General features: G+C 44.8%; 1 protein-coding gene across 4 annotated transcripts in view; it reads right to left on the reverse strand.

The window, feature by feature from the left end:
- LOC144678942 (alpha-1,3-mannosyl-glycoprotein 4-beta-N-acetylglucosaminyltransferase B-like) overlaps positions 1–16,828 on the reverse strand; it is a 285,879-nt gene that overhangs the window by 6,668 nt on the left and 262,383 nt on the right. For 3 of the 4 annotated variants that reach the window (XM_078539086.1, XM_078539067.1, XM_078539058.1), the window contains 3 exons: positions 14,744–14,822; positions 10,569–10,656; positions 5,474–5,586 (listed from right to left, as the gene is read on the reverse strand). In XM_078539086.1, the coding sequence (XP_078395212.1) occupies positions 5,474–5,586; positions 10,569–10,656; positions 14,744–14,822 (280 nt within the window). The remainder of the gene's footprint in view (positions 1–5,473; positions 5,587–10,568; positions 10,657–14,743; positions 14,823–16,828) is intronic. The other variant, XM_078539076.1, reaches the window with a different exon arrangement.

The raw sequence follows: 16,828 nt of genomic DNA on the forward strand, positions 1-16,828 counted from the left end.
ACAACAAGGACAGTGGATCAGTTAGTGTGCACACAGTGACACACTTCATCCCTTTCCTCCTGGCTCATTATGTGCTCAGCCTTCCAGAACCTATGGAGATGAATATTGGTGGGGTGGTAAATAGTCAGGAGGAGACCCTAACATTACAGGAGGATACAGACGGGCTGGTCAGATGACCTAAGGAATGTCAAATGGAATGTTATGTGGATAAGTGTGAGGTGATGCACTTGGGCAGGAGAAACAAGGTACGGGAATACACAAGGAATGGTAGGACCGTGGAAAGTAAAGAGGATCAGAGGGACTTTGTTGGGCATGTCGACAGGCCCGTTAAGGTAGCGGGACAGGTACATAAGACATTTAAGAAGGTAAATGCCATACTTGCCTTTATTAGCTGAGGAATAGAATATAGGAACAGGGAGGTCATGTTGCAATTGCAGAAAACGCTGCCTAGGCCACAGCTATAGTTCTGCGTGCTGTTGTGATATGCGCTTCATGGGAGGGATGTGATTGGAGTGGAGGGAGTGCAGAGGTCGTTGACTAGGATGCTGGCTGGGCTGGAGAGTTTGACTTATGAGGAGACATAGCATAGACTGGGGTTATTTCCCCTGGAGCAGAGGAGATTGAGGAGTGACATTATTGAGCTTTATAACATTAAGAGGGGCATAGATAGGGTTGACAGAAAGGAACTTTTCCCCTTGGTGGAGGGATGAGTAACCTGGTGACATTGATTTAAGGTAAGGGGCATGAGGTTGACAGGTGAGGTGATGAGCAACTTTTGCACATAGCAATATGGGATGCACTGCGGCGGGGCGGAGGGCCCTCAAAGGGTAAGTCTACCTGCTGGGTTAAATGCCTAATGCCAACATGGTACTCACCCTTCCAGAGTGCAACAAATCGTTGAAGTGCTTACAGCACTGGATCCAGGTGCGCCGCATCACGTCACAGGAGCTCACCACCTCCGCCACCTCTTCCCAGGCACGTTTGGTCATGTGGGGGGCACTCCTCCTCCCATCCTGGGGGACCAACACCTCCCGCTGTGCTGCCACCTCCTTGAGGAGGGCAGCAAGGCAGTCATCAGAAAAGCGAGGGGCACATTGTCCCTCCGCTGGCTACCCTGCAGCCTGCCCTGCTCCTGTGGCAGACCCTGCAACCATTCCTGCTTCTCTGCCCTTCCCTCCAGTGTGCCCTGCTCAGCAGACCCCCTGCGGTGTGATCTCGACGTGGCCATTGTGAGCAGCCTACAGGAGGCTGCCAGGCCTTCCTTTAAACAGACTGCCGGCTTGCCATCAGACCCGGTGGTCTGTGCACGCCCGCCGCAGCCCGCACGCTCCCGCTATTCACGGGAGTTGGAAATAGGTTGGGCGGGCCTTAATTGGCCCACCCGCGCAAAATGTCAGCGCGGCCCCAATCGGGTCCGCGCCTGCCCGTGGCCACTCCTGCTCTGCCCACCTTCCAAATGGAAAATTTTGGCCAAGAAATAGGAGCAGAAGTAGGCCTGTTGGCCCCTTGAGCCTGCCCTGCTTGAATGGTTCACTGGCACAGCCAGTGAACAGTATGAATAGCGTTGGCTACATGCACAGATCATTGAAATAAGCAAGTAGCACGAATTTCATGTGCTGCCAACATTCCTATCAACTGGTGTGGGTTAACAGCTCTTCCCCCTCTCCCCCATTCACATTTTACCATAGTATTGGATTTCTAGGCAAACCATGCCACATTTAAGGCAGTAAAATGTTTCTTGGTGGGACAAAAGAAAAATACTTTTTAAAGAATACTTTTTAAAGAAAAATAAGGGACATAAGAAAAATACTTTTTTTAAAAGCCTGAAAAAACTTGACATTGGACTAATTAGAAATATATGAAATAATCAGGGCTTTAAATCAGATAGAAATTATCCTGTTCTATTACCTTTATGATAATTTCAAGTTCCCATTAATACCAACAACCTTTTCAAAGCGAATTTGAATGTTTAGAAGCTTCTGAATGTGGCAATATACTTTTTACCAACAGCAGAGTTCTTTTCTGTTTTACCTTCTATTGTGTTCCAAGTAGAAATTAAAGGGGTCTACAATTAGATCTCCTTCTGTTCTTCTGTTTCAGAAGGAAGAGGAGGAGGATCAGAAGAATGATCACAGAGCTTCCAGGCTGTATAGGTACAGTAGGTGGCCTCCAGCTGTTTTTCACTATCCACATTTCCATATCTGCAGAGCTAAGTTGGCTGCTTCACTGTCAGTTGAGAAGGCAATACTTCCCTCACAAAGCAATATCTAAGTTGTGTCAGTTGCCGTACAACTGCATTCGCAGCTGACTAGGATCTGAGCCCACTTTTATGTATGTCCTGACATCATGGTTCTGTTTTGACAATAATCTCAACTTGGTCACTTGCCAACATTGAATTATCCTGCAAAATTACCAAGGCTCGTATTTGAAGATGATTCTATTACTCCTTCATGGAGGTGTTTCCCACCTTGCATATATCCCATCTCACTGATAACAAATCTGACAACCTTTTGTTTAAGATCATAGTGGCTCCTTTTGAGGCCTGATCTTTCAGTCCTTATCTTCTAAGCTTCCTACTTCTACCATTGTAGAAACTTGTGAGGTGGCTAAGCCTTGGGAAATTGAGGTGGTAGTACTTCATTATCTTTGTTTGTGCACCATTTCTCTGTGTGAAGGCACTTTGCATGCCATAATATGAAATCCAGGCCATGTTTCAGGAGGCATTTCCTAAAGGGGGGCACAGGGGCAATTACTGCCAAAGCCAAACCTTTCCATGGCCCTGGTTCTGGCCATTTGTGGGTCTCTTTCTGTTGGGGCCAGAAAGCTGAGTTGTTCTTTGCCCAGTTGAAGACAGTAGCACCTCAACTAAAGAACTTTTAATTTGAAAGCCTGATGCCCTGAAGAAGAACCAGATTCAGACATTGCATGGAGCCATATTGGATGCCTTGATCCTTTTAGCTGCAACATTGAATTTTCCTCCAACCATAGAGATGGGCTACCTATAGCCCCCTGGAGTGCACCATAAACATGTGAAGAAGGTGCTCTGAGACTGGGTTCAGCTGGTTCTTGGTGATGTAACACAGGCAGGTTGAAGAACTGATCTAGTTCACACCTGCTACGTCTATCGATTAAGTCTGCATTTGATCACCAGTAGGCTGCTGAGATAGTAGATGCATTCGTTGTAATTTTGCAAAATTTCCTATATTCTGGAATGGTCCCATCAGATGGTAAAATAACAAGTGTAACTGCTCTATTCAAGAAAGTGTTTGGTGGAGGCAGGGGGTGGGGGTGGGGGGAGGGCGGGGGGTGGGGGAGGAGGGGGGGGGCGGTGGCAGGGGGCGGAGAGACAGAAAATAGGAAATTACGGGCCAGTTAGCTTAACCTCTGCAATAGGGAAAATGCTAGAATCTATTATTAGGAGGTTATAGCAGGGCACTTAGAGAATCTCAATATAGTCAGAGTCAGTGTTGTTTTGTGAAAGGGAAATTGTGTTTGATTACTTATTCGAGTTCTTTGAACAAGTGACAAGCAACATTGATAAAGAGGAACCTGTGTATGTGGTGTACTTAGATTTCCAGAAGGATTTGACAAGGTGCCACATCAAAGGATACTACACAAAATAAGAGTTCATTGTGTACGGGTATATTAGCATGGAAAGAGGATTGGTTAGCTAACAGGAAACAGAGAGCATAAATGGGTCATTTTCAGATTGGTGTGATGTAACAAGTGGAGTGCCACAAGGATCAGTGCTGAGGCATCAACTATTTACAATTTATATCAATGACTTGGACCGATTGTATGGTTGCTAAATTTGCTGATGACATAAAGGTAGGTAGGAAAGTAACTTGTGAAAACGACATAAACACATAAAATGACGTGCGGTGACGTCGAGCGTGTGTCCTGACATCACCGCACATCATTCAGATCCTCAGTTCGGCGGGTGTGCAGCCGACTCTGCTGCGCACCCGCCGAACTGTCAAAGGCCTATGAAGGCCATTTAAATTCCAATTAAAATAATTAACTGAGCCGCCCATCCAACCTTAAGGTTAGCGGGCAGGCGAAGAGCCCAGGCAGCCTTCGCATTTATCATGAAACCTCATCTACAGGCGGGATGAGGTTTCATGAAGGTTTTTAAAGTTTAATAAAAATTTTAAATAAAATTCATTGACACATCCCAGCTCATGTGACACTGTCACATGAGGGGACACGTCTTAAAATTGTTTCTTTTTCTTTATTAAAATTTAAAAAAATCAAACTAATCTCCCTGAGGCAGCTCTGTGCCTCAGGGAGATTTCTGCGCTCTTTTGCACGCATGCACGAAAGAGCGCAGGCCCTGACTCAGCCTACTTCCCCCGCCCGCACAGGGAGAGCTCAGTGCTTCTGGGTGCGCATCACGCTGGACGGGCATTAATTGGCCTGCCCATGTAAAATGGCGGTGTGCAGCCTATCGTGGGTGGCGATCAGCTGTGCACCCGCCCCTGCCCGTGCCCGCTCCCGCCCTACCTTCCCAACGGGGTGAAAATTCTCCCCCAAGGTACAGAGCGATCTAGGTGTCCTGGTACATGAATCACAAAAAGTTAGTATACAGGTACAGTAATGATTAGGAAGGCAAGTGGAATGCTGTCATTTATTGCAAGGGGAATGGAATATAAAAGTAGGGATGCTTTGCTACAGTTGTACAGGGCATTGATGAGACCACATCCAAAGTACTGTGAACAGTTTTGGTTTCCTTAATTAAGAAAGGACATAATTGCATTACAAGTAATTCTGAGAAGGCTCACATGATTGATTCATGGGATTGGGGGAGCGTTATCTTAAGAGGAAAGGTTGGACAGGTTGGTCCTGTATCCATTGGCTTTTAGAAGAATGAGAGGCGATCTTACTGAAACATGTAAGATCCTGAGTGGACTTGACAGGGTGGAAGCTGGAAGGATGTTTCCTGTTGTGGGAGAGACTAGAAATAGGGGACCCAGTTTAAAAATAAGGGGTTTCCCATTTAAGGTGGATAAGAAGATACATTTTTTCTGAGTGTTGTGAGTCTGTGGAACTCTCTTCCCCAGAGAATGGTGGAGGCAGGGTCATTGAATATTTTTAAGGCAGTGGTAGATAGATTTTTGACTAACAAGGGAGTTATAAGGTATCAGGGGTAGGCAGGAAAGTGGAGTTGAGGCCACAAGGACCACAATCAGATCAGCCATGATCTTATCAAATGCTGAACAGGCTCGAGGGGCCGAAAGGCCTATTCCTGCTCCTAATTCGTCTGTATGTAACTAGGCTCATTGAGGAGGTAGATCTGATGGCAAATCAAGAGACCAATGCAAAGTTAAGTATACATTGCTGCTGGAACAAGGTAGTTTGGACATTTATATGGGGGAATGTGCTGTCAGCTGCACGAGACCTGGGCTTCTGAAGGTAACAGCATCTCTTTAATGTAGAAATAATTTGGGATGTTGTGTTCTCTCTGAAATATTACCTCACTCAATAAAACCCAAACAGGAGATTCGGAAAGAACGGACAATCGAATAGCCTCAATTTTTCCAATCGATGCATCAACTTCACCTTCTGCAATTCCATTCCTAAATGTACCTTAACATGTAAATGAAACAAGATTATAATTCACACAAAACAAAATAAAGATTAACTACCCACAGATTAAACTTGTAACTCATAGCTAAATTTGAAAATTTTAATGGGACTGATTAAAGTTTTGGATTCAGACACTAGTTTCATCTCTAGCACTATATTAAGTTCAGCATCATCTTTCTAGCAGTTTTAAGCAAGCTATGTTAAATGAGTCTTGAATAGTTTCTGTATTCCATTCAGAATTAGCACAAATCCACACCTTGAAAAAGTCATATTTTAACAAAAATTGGGTGATTTCACTTAGTCCATATTGTTGAAAAAAGAGATATGCTGTTGAAGCTTTTCCTTTTGCACAGGATAGCCAAGGCCTCATTTCTGCATTAGCTGGTGAATTTTACACTCACTTTGCTACCCATCCACCTAAAACCCATCTGGAGTTAAAATCAGGCCTTTGTTTGGTTTCTATTTGCCAAGCCTCTGAATAAAATCTTATTTTAATATAAACTTATTTTAATTTTGGATCTACACAGATCTTCATTCTAGCACCATGATTCATGACCACTTTCAGTGGACGGGTGCCCAAAATGCTTTCCTAAGTAAATAAATGTCTGCAGGTAAGTTTATATTAAGAAACCTCCCTTTGACCGCACAAACGTTGATGGGGTCAAAGCCAGAGGACCAGGTCAGGCATATCCTGGAAAGTCCACCAAGATACTAGTCCCATAGGTTGGCAGCCTTTCTAAGTTTTGTAACTGAATCTCACGGTCTGTATTGTCTTGCGATTTCATCTCCACACAATTTAAAATAAGAAATGAAGCTAAGTCTCTTGAATTTGAAATGCAGTATAATGCAGATGCTGGAAATCTGAAATAAAAACAGAAAATGCTGGAAAAATACTCAGCAGGTTAGGCAGCATCTGTGTAGAGAGAGAAACAGAGTTAATGTTTCAGGTCTGTGACTGTTCTTCAGAACTGGAAAAAGTTAGAGATGTCATTGGTTTTGAGGAAGGGGTGGGCAGGACAAGGACAAAAGAAAGGTCTGTGATAGGATGGAAGATAGGAGAAATGAATATTTTGTAAAAATTCAAGTCCTTTTTTAAAAAATTAGTTTTTGTCTTATTCCACTTCAATTTGTGCCTGAAGTTTTCAATTAGGTTTTTCTTAAAATAAACTGAATGTAGGAATTAAAATTCAAGGGGAAATTATTGGAAAGACAGGATAGTTTTAATGGCCAAGATTTTCCAGCCCCGCTTGTAGCAGGAGTCATCACTGGTGGGATGGAAAATTTGATAGACCAGCCAAAGGTCCGTTGACTTCGGGCAGGAATTTCTGCTCCCACGATGAGCAGAACCGGAAAATCCTGGCCAATGAGTTCAAATGGAATGGCAAATGTTTGACATACAATTGAGGCAGTGGGCATACATGTTGGTTTAGTTAAAGTCAGGAAGATAGGGCTAGAGCAGAATTTGTGGGTTTTCTACTGATTTTCCAGTTCATTTAAGTTGCTTCTGTTTTGGGGAAATTTTCTTGCTTGGAAAAATCCATCAGCCAGGATGAAAGCAGTCTCCAGTCCGTACTCCACTGAGGTAAACCTAGCATCAGCAACATTCAGAACGCAGCACCTAAGATTTTTCTGAACTGCTGCTGCCTTTCCCAACTCTCCTTTCATCACCATTGGTGTGTATTGGATTGAGTATATGTGTAAATGTTGAGGTCCTCTGACTTTAGTTTGTTCCAATGGAGAAAGTGGACTGGATAGACACAGAGGACCTGGAGAACCTGCTTGTCAAGAATTTTAAGAAAAGGGTGAGAACTAATCTCAAAATAAAATGGAAGTTCACATGTTTACATAGAGCACCAGGCATGGGATACAAGATCCCCCTACATTCAACCAGGACCTGAGTTTTGAAAAATGGTGAAACGTAATTTCTAGTCATTGTTATTGATAAATTGTACCAACATATGTTGAATTTAGTTGTCAATAATTAACAATTTACTCATCGTTGTCCTTGAGGCACATGAACCTGATTTCAGGGATCTTTCTAGAAGCTCATTCAAAAATGTTGCTGGTAATTTTTATTTTTGGTGGTGGCAAACATGGGCAGTAACTGATCAAGCAACTACTAAACACCCTGATTGATTTTGCTTTCCATTGACTTCATCGGGAAGGAAGACCAGTTAGGCTGTATAATGGGCAACTGATTAGCTATTGCCAGTTTTCCACTACTGCTGAAAATGAAAATTGGTCCCATTGGGGTGGATTTTATGGGGAGACAGATTCCACCCCCGCCCCTCCACCCACTGTAAAGTCTGTTGGCACCACACTGACCAGAAACCCGGCTGCCCTGCAGCAATAATACGCTCGGGCCAGCCTTAATTGGATCAGAATGGGACTTCTACCCCCATCTGGGTGGAAGTCCTAGACAGCTGCCAGCCAATCTGACAGGCCAGCAGCTCTGTAGTCTCAGCAGTGCCAGAATCGAGTAGTAACCACTGCTGGACTACAGGTCATCCAGGAAGATGAAGAAGTGATGGATTCCACAATTCAGGTAAGTCAGGGATTTTGGTTGGGCCTGCTTGGCAGACCCCAGCGAAGGTGTTGAATGGGAGTTGGGCTTTAGAGGGCAAGGGGCGCAATAAAGGGGGTGGGGGATGACCCCAATGGGCATAGGGGATCCCCATGAAAGGAAATAGCCCCTCTCTGCCTGACAGCAGTCCGTGCAGTTAAAGCTGCTGGGCTGCTTGCCTTGCATCTGCCTTCCCCAGCTGCACATAAAATTTTTGCAGAGGTGGAATGAGGCCCTTAAATGGCCATTAATCGGCCCAAGAGTGGGCTGGCTACCTGATGTGTTGCCTGCCCACCATAATATGGGAGACAAGTCGGGGTGGGTGGGAAGGCAGGCCACCCGTTTTATGAGTCATACCACATTCAGATATTCCTGCAGAGAGCCATAAAATTCACCCCATTGTCTTGATGATTGCCATGAGATAATTTAAGCACATCCAGCACCCATATTGTAAAGACTACAGGATAGATTTCCATCTACACCACCTGGGTATAAATCATTGCCTTTGCAGAATGCTGAGAAGAAAATCAGACAGGGAACATCCCACATCTGATGGAAAAGATGAAAATCTACTCTTATTTGTATAATGTACAAAGTTGTAGGAATTATAAAGGAAGATAGAGGCTGACATCAGCTCAGAATAGTCCCCCAGCTCATATTATCTTCGTTAACAATAATATAAGAACAGTACATTCAAAGTCTGGATCAGAAATATTATAACAGTTCATTGAAAATTCCAACAATACCCTATATATTAAAACTTAGAAATTACTGTTGCCAACAGCAGTAGATGAATACTTAAAATGTTTATATGACAATCCTTTGTCTACCAATTTAGCAGAAGCATTAATGCATTTAAATAATCTGGCTATGCCCGTGTTAAAATGGATAAGTCATATGAAGTGTTAGAAGTTGGTCTGCTGATAGACTGACAGCAATTTTTAGCTGATAGTAATTCCAGGGGTAGAACCTTACGTATGATGGGCGGAACCGGGCGGGGGTGGAGACGGGTGCGGAGCCGATCACGGGCAGCCAATTAAGGCCCGGCCAGTGTAACGTGCGGCCGGTAGTGCGCACGGAGCTGCCTCAGGGAGATTAAGTAAATAATAAAAGTTTTTAAAAAATAAAGTAAAAAATTATTTAACCTTGTCCCCTCATGTGACAGCGTCACATGAGCTGGGACATGTTTGTGAAGTTTACAAAATTTATTTATTAATTTTATAAAACCTTCAGGAAACCTCATCCTGCCCGTGGATAAGGTTTCCTGAAAAACACGAAGGCTGCTTGGGCTCTTTGCCTGCCCGCCCACCTTAAGGTTAGACAGGCAGCGTTGTTAATAAGGTAAGTTGCTTTCTTAATGACCTTAATAGGCTGTCGATAGTTTGGCTGGCACGCGCCCGCCGAACACAATATCCAAATGATGCATGATGACGTCGGGACGAATGCCTAACGTCATCTGGCGTTGTTTTACGTGTCGGCATGTCGGGCCCATCCCCGCACACCAACGACAATATTCTGCCCCAGATCTTGTTTCAAAGGATATTTGCAAACCATGGGCTGAATTTTACATGTCTCAGGCAGTCGTGCTCCCTGGGGAGGGTGGGCACGTAAAATGGGGTGGGTGGTTGTCGCACCACCTTCCCACCCACCCTGGAGCTCATTCCCATAATACTGCGGGGAGGAGGAGAGGGTGCCAAAATCGGCAGTCTGCCCACCATATTAAAATGAGCAATTAAGGGTCAACTAGGCTTGTTATTAAGCCTATTGACCCTAATAATATGCTGCCCATGCCATAATACGTTTGATGCGGGCAGCAGAGTGGAAGCGGGAAGCCCGATTTTTAACCTGAGATGGTTAAAGGGTGGGAAGGAAGTGGGTGGGGGTGGGTGGTGGGGGAAGAGGTGGTCGCTCTTCAGGAGCTGCTCTTTGCTGTTCATGGAGTCTTGGACTGAACATCCCCTTCCTTCCTACCTGCTCCCTCTCTTAAACTCACCCCACCCCGCCCCCCCGCCCTCCCACCACAGACTCTCTCCCTAACGATCCCAAAGCCTCCGGGCCCAAGACCCCAGACTTACCTGCTCCGGGGATTCTAGGCCTTGAGATCCACTCCAAACCTGCAGTCCTGGCAGCTGCCACTGACATCTTCATGCCGCTGCTGGGACTGATGGTGCTTCCAGCCAGTCCGATTGGCTGGCAGCTCCAGAAGGAAGTCCCATTTGGCTCTCACTAACGAGCCCGACAGTGCTTTATTGCTGCGGGGCTGGTCAGCGTGGAGCATATTGGCTCCACACTGACTTGGTTTCTGAGGCGGGCGGAGCAGGGGGTTGTGCAGTCCACGCCCCCCCCCCATAAAATTCAGCTCCGTATAATTTTATTGTTCAGTTAGTCTACAGAAAGAACATTTTAAATAACTCTTTACCTATTCTATAGTAGCCATCTTCTGTTTCTTTGTATTTTGGATATTTTGTCATACTGTTGTGCAAAAATTTCTTCTCAAATTCAGTTTTCTGAAAAATGATGAGAAAGGAGGATCCAAATCATTACAATGGAAGCATTTTAACAAAATTGAAGAAACTGAATCATAATCATAGTTATGAGAACACCTAATTTCTTGATTCTCACCAGTACAGCATAGACAGTTTAATACAGTGTACATCATGCAATAATGGTTGAGATTTTTTCATCACAATTACTTGTATTGAGTATAACTTGCATCCCTTTTCAGTCTGTGCTAGGTATGGGGAGTTCAGCTTTTTGAAGCTATAAAAGCTATCTCTGTCTTGCCACAATTTAAATTATCTAAGTTTCGCCTGCCCTTTATCCTATCCAGTTTGCCAATGTAAAGAAAACAGAGGGCAGAATCTTCTGGCTGGCGTACGGGTGGCGGAGTCCGCATGCCAGCACTTAAAATGTCGCGCACTGAGCATCCCGACGTCAGCGCGCGGCATCACGATATTTCGGTCAGTGGGCAGTGGGACGCGCGCCCACCATTAATTAAAGGCCTTGTTAAGGCCATTTACTCTCATATCGACCAGGATTTTGAGGGGCCTGTGCGAACTTCGGGTAAGTGATTTTTTTACAAACCTCATCCAGCGGCGGGGTGAGGTTTGATAGCGGTTTTAAAAGCGTTTAATAAAGTTTTTGTTTATTTCATTAACATGTCCCATCTCGTGTGACATTTTCACATGAGGGGGATATATTAATGAATTTTTTATTGTTCTATTTTTTATATTTGTCAGCCTTTCAACGATCTCCCTGAGGCAGCACTTTGCCTCAGGGAGATGTGCACTTTTTCAGGCACATGCACAAAAGAGTACACTCTTGCAGTTGGGGAATCCCCCCTCGCCCGCACAGGAAGCGCATAGCGCTTCCCATAGGGCGGCATGCTGGGCGGGCCTTAATTAGCCCGCCCACTTAAAATGGCAATGGGGCCCGTTTTGGCAAGGGCGATCGGCTGCCCGCCTGCCACCGAGTCGGTTGGGCCCGCCCGCCCATCAAGGGCAAAATTCTGCCCAGTAGCAGCAAATTTCAATGCAGGATTTCATTCTAATAGTCCCTAGTTAACCTGAGAGCATGATGTTTTAAATTCTTTCACAGGATGTGGGCATCGCCAGCTAGGCCAGCATTTGCTGCACTTGCCTAATTACCCTTGAGAAGGTGGTGGTTAACTGCCTTGCAGTCCATATAGTGTAGGTGCACCCACAGTGCTGTTATGAAAGGAGTTCCAGGATTTTGATCCAGTGACAGTGAAGAAACAGAGATATAGACCTGAATTTTCACATAAATGGAGATCCTCTTTGCCTGGATGAAAATGCTGGCAAAGGCCTGAATCCAGGAAGTCCTGCCCCAAAGCCCAATCTCCGCCATTTTCAGAGGGGTAGGTTTGGGGGCAGGTTCTACATTGCACATCCAAAGTTCATGGAGGAGCTGCTCTTATAAATCAGCAGCTGCCTCCACTCGAGTGATTTTTAGGTGCCTGAAACCCAAGTGTGCAGATCAGACCTTTTAGGAGCAGGTATGAACCTTTTTGATTCATTTGGATTGCCAGGGTACCCTTTTGGAGACCTAAAATACCCCTTTGAATATGGTTTTGGGATACCTTTGGGAAAGATCATGTTCACTTTGGGAGAGGTAAGGTACCCCTTTGGAAGAGGTCAGGTGCCCTTTTGAATTGTTAAAATTAGACATGAATGAGCGTAAAAAGCCCATAAACTCAATGGAGCTGTCAAAACTCAATGGAACTGTCTGAGCTCATTGTAACTGGCAAAGCTGTCAATCACAGAATCACAGGAATTTAACTCTGCCAGGCTTTAAAACTAAAAGAAAATGTGTGGAGATTTTAAAAAAGTGCTTGCTATTTCACTCTGTTGACATAAGCCTAAGGGCTATCATTATAGGATTTGTGGTATATGACTGATTTTACAACCTAACATTATCAGAGTGGGGTGCCTGTTAAGTGAGTTGTTTGATTGAAAGCTACAAATGGTTATAGAATAGAAAGATTTGTTTTTTAATAAGAGATTAAGTACTTAAGCGAAATGTTTGTTTTCATAGGTTTTTTTTAATAGTCTTTAATGGGCCTCACTGGCTAGGAGGTGGTGGTGAGCCACCTTCTTGAACTGCTGCAGTCCCTGTGGTGTAGGTACACTGACAGTGCTGTTAGGAAGGGAGTTCCAGGATTTTGACCCAGAGACAGTGAAGTAAAGGCGGTATGATTCCAAATCAGGATTGTGTGTGGCTTGGAGGGAAACTTGCAGGCGATGGTGTTCCCATGCATCTTCTGCCCTTGTCTTTCTAGGTGGTAGAGGTCATGGGTTTAGAAGATGTAGTTGAAGGAGCCTTGGTGAATTGCTGCAGTGCATCTTGTAGATGGTGCACAGTACTGTGCACATTGTGCATCAGTGGTGGAGGAAGTGAAATCTTAAGGTGGAGGATGGGGTGCCAATCAAGTGGGCTGCTTTGTCCTGGATTGTGTCAAGCTTCTTGAGTGTTGTTGGAGCTATACTCCTCCGGGCAAGTGGAGAGTATTCTATCAAACTCCTAACTTGCGGCTTGTAGATGGTGGGCAGGCTTTGGGGAGTCAGGAGGTAAGTTACTTGCTGCAAGATTCCCAGCCTGATGTACCCTTGTAGCCACATTATTTCTATGGCTATTCTATTTTCTGGTCAATGGCAATCCCCAGGATGTTGACAGTGAGGGATTCAGCGAAGGTAATGCCATTGAATATCAATGGGAGATGATTAGATTCTGTCTTGTTGGAGAGAATTCCTTCCTTAATTTCAATGTATTGAATGTTTTTATTCAGTGAGTGTTTTTTTTTAAATAGTGACGGCATCAATAGACACATAACTGTATTTTATGGCAGCATAGTTCTTGAGGTTTACCCATAGTGGATACTAGGTGAGTTGGCATGGAGGGGGGTAAGGCGAAAGGCTGGTGGGTGGGGGCCTGAAATGGGCCCCTTCTCAACTCCAAGCTCACTCTCATCCAGCTATCTGGCATGATCAGCAAACTGCAGATGGCATGACAATGGACCTCTTGCTTTTCACCCTACCCACTTCCTTCACCCTAACTCGCCCTTTCTGATTTCCTGCTTTCAGATACCCAAGAACTGCCACCTGTCCCAGGAAGGCAGAGAGGAAGAACATGACATTAATAAAGATTGATCTTCCACTTGCTGCCAGCAGCTCAAATACTGGGACTACATGTAGCTTAGAGGTTAATATGGAGTTGGGATGTGCATGTGGTAAGTTATCGGGCAAGAGTGGGCTTCAAGTAAGCCAGGGGAAAAGGATAGTTGTTTGTGTGCCAACTCACCAGGGGGAGGTTGGGTGTGCGAGATTGCAAAGGAGATCTGCCGAATATTTTGATGGGGTGTTATACAGGAGAATGCTGGTGAGAACGCACACCAAACCAAGATGCTAGCTGCATTGGCTGGCCTAATAGGCATCCTTCTGTCACTGCCAAGGAGCTTGGAGGAGTAAGGCTCCAATTTGGCAGAGGACATCGCACAGAGCTTGTCTAATTCACAGCCTCTGCTCCATTTCCCTGTTGTATTGCAGACAAAGCTGCACTGTAATTGCAAATGTGGACAGGTCCCCTCTGCCTTTGCAGTGAGGATGCCGCAACACTCCCTGCCAAATCCAGAAATTCACCAAAGCATCTCCAAAAATATTCCACAGTACTTTAGAATCTCTACAATAGCATAAGTTATTCTAAATTACCTTACCTGCAAGTTGGGTGCCTGGCCTTTAGATACAATAGGGTTGGGCCCCCTTGTAGGTTAACAAATGCTGTTTAGTGAGTGACAAGTGAATACATTGAATGGGCCTGCATGGACCAAGTTTGTGAATAGAGCGTCAAATCAGCTCATACAACTGTTTAATGTCATGACAGCACCAGTTGGGAGGCTTCCGCTTCTCTTAACGGACGCCCGCGCAAGTGCTCATCCCAGCAGGGGAATGAGTTGTGCAGTCCTTGTTAGAAGCAGCTGGAGGCACTGTGCCCTACTTGGGGGGCATCTGGCATCCGTAGTCTGGTAGTGCTACAGATGCAAATTTTGTGCCTGGGGTATTTGATAAAATATTTGCTTACATCAGCTGGTAGAACTTCCACTGTTGTATTAATAAGTTTATCGCCTGGATGTTCCACGTTGCCACTTCTAAAAAGGTACCTGTAAAACAAAAGAGTCAAGAATAGTGAACAAGGCAGAATACGGAACATTAATTGTTGCTTTAAAATTGGACAGTATGATGCAAGGTTTGATAATGTGTTATACTGTATGATACTAGCATGCAAATGCTTAACTTCTTTCTCAGAAAGCCGTCTCTCCTTGACTTTAGTGGAGTGTTAACCTACTTATTTTAAATAGGTTAATGCTTCTGCTAAAATAGCAGAGAGAAGAATTACAGATGAACCCGATAAACATTTATGAACTAGTGCCCCAGGACATAATAAGGTTCACTTTCAAGAGAAGCTCTTATTTATTTATTTTCCCTATCTAATTATTTCTGAACAGGTTAAAAAACAGTCAGAAGGTACAATAAACACAGCAATGAAAGCTGCATTAACCTAGAAAACTTTCAGATAATCATATTATCCAAAAATGAATAGAATGCTTGCCCAGATGTTGATTATTTAAAATGTCCTGATCTTATCTGCGGTCAAAGGGGAAGCATGGAGCCCCAGCTCGCCAACATTTTAACTCCCACACCTCATTTAATTATACCGGGCCCAAATTGATATTGACATGAGGTTGATGGGCCGGTGCTGATCAACACGACAGGAGGCTTTAGTTGGGGGCCCATGAGAATATTTCTAGGCTATCAGATGGTGTGGGAGTGGGGTGGGGGTAAGGGGTGGGCAGTTGCTGGATGGTGGAAGAAAGCCTGAGCCCCTAGGCTTCCTTGTGAAACATAGATGGCTTTAGGGTGAAAGGGGAAAGGTTTAGGGGGAACATTAGGGGGAACTTCTTCAGTCAGAGAGTGGTGAGAGTGTGGAACGAGCTACCATCTGATGTGGTAAATGCGGGCTTACTCTTAAGTTTTAAGAATAAATTAGATGGATACATAGATGGGAGAGGTCTGGAGGGTTATGGACTAGGTGCAGGTCAATGGGACTAGCGGAATAATATTTTGGCACAGACTAGAAGGGCCGAATGGCCTGTTTTCTGTGCTGTAGTGTTCTGTGGTTCTATAGTTCTATAGAGGAACACTTCTGCATTACAAGGCAAACTTTAAAGAAAAATTATTTATCTTTCTGACCCTTTTCTGGGCCTGCTCTTCCTTCGCGCACAACTTCCCTATCAGTGCTGGCACCAGACACATTAATTTTAAAGTCTGTTTGGCATTATTAGACACCATCTTTTAAATTTTAATCAGGTCTTCACTTTCCTGTGGTGTTCTGCCTTTATTTTAACTCTGACCCCCACCCTCACTGGGTGCTGGGGTTAAAATTGACTCTATAAAGTTCACCGTTGAATGTGTACATTGATTTATTTTTAACTGATGCCATGATGTATTTCATTATTGCTGGAAAAAATATGACAGCATTACTGAGGCTGGAATTTTCCACCCCTGTTGGTGTTGGGCGTCATGGCAGGCGTGAACGTACAATATAGCGAGAAGGCCAAGAATCGGTTTTACGTCGTCGTGAAAACAGTTTGCAATTGTCTGCTCCACCCATCAATGGCGGGCCGTGTTTCCCGCTACCAACATCGGGAACATAATTTTAATACATTTACAGCTAATTAAAAGCCCTGCTCGCTGGAATCATCTCCCCATGCTGGATCATCTGGCCAATCATGCTGACGTGTTTCACAACTGTACATAAGTGATGTGCACCTGACAAGCTGCATTTCGCTCAGGACTTCGAGGTTTGTTTGCCTACCTTTCTTCGGCAGCACTTGCGGTCATTAGTGTCAGGCTTCGCAGGCAGCACTACATCACTTTTAAGGGGCTAATGGATAGGTCTCTACCTACCAGACCAAGGGGTGGTTTTTCAATGGCTGCAGAGCTAGGACTTGCTTGGGGAAGGGGTGAAGTGGCCTCAGGCAAGGGAAGAGGCTGAAGGGTGAGGGCTGTACTGCGTAAGGGGGGTAGCCCAGGGTGTGTGTCGGGGGGCACATGTTGATCTATACAAGTGGTTTCAAGATGGTGAGGGCTGAGGAGGCAGCACCAG

This window comes from Cetorhinus maximus, chromosome 1 (assembly GCF_964194155.1).
Source record: "Cetorhinus maximus chromosome 1, sCetMax3.hap1.1, whole genome shotgun sequence".
Lineage (NCBI taxonomy): Eukaryota > Metazoa > Chordata > Chondrichthyes > Lamniformes > Cetorhinidae > Cetorhinus > Cetorhinus maximus.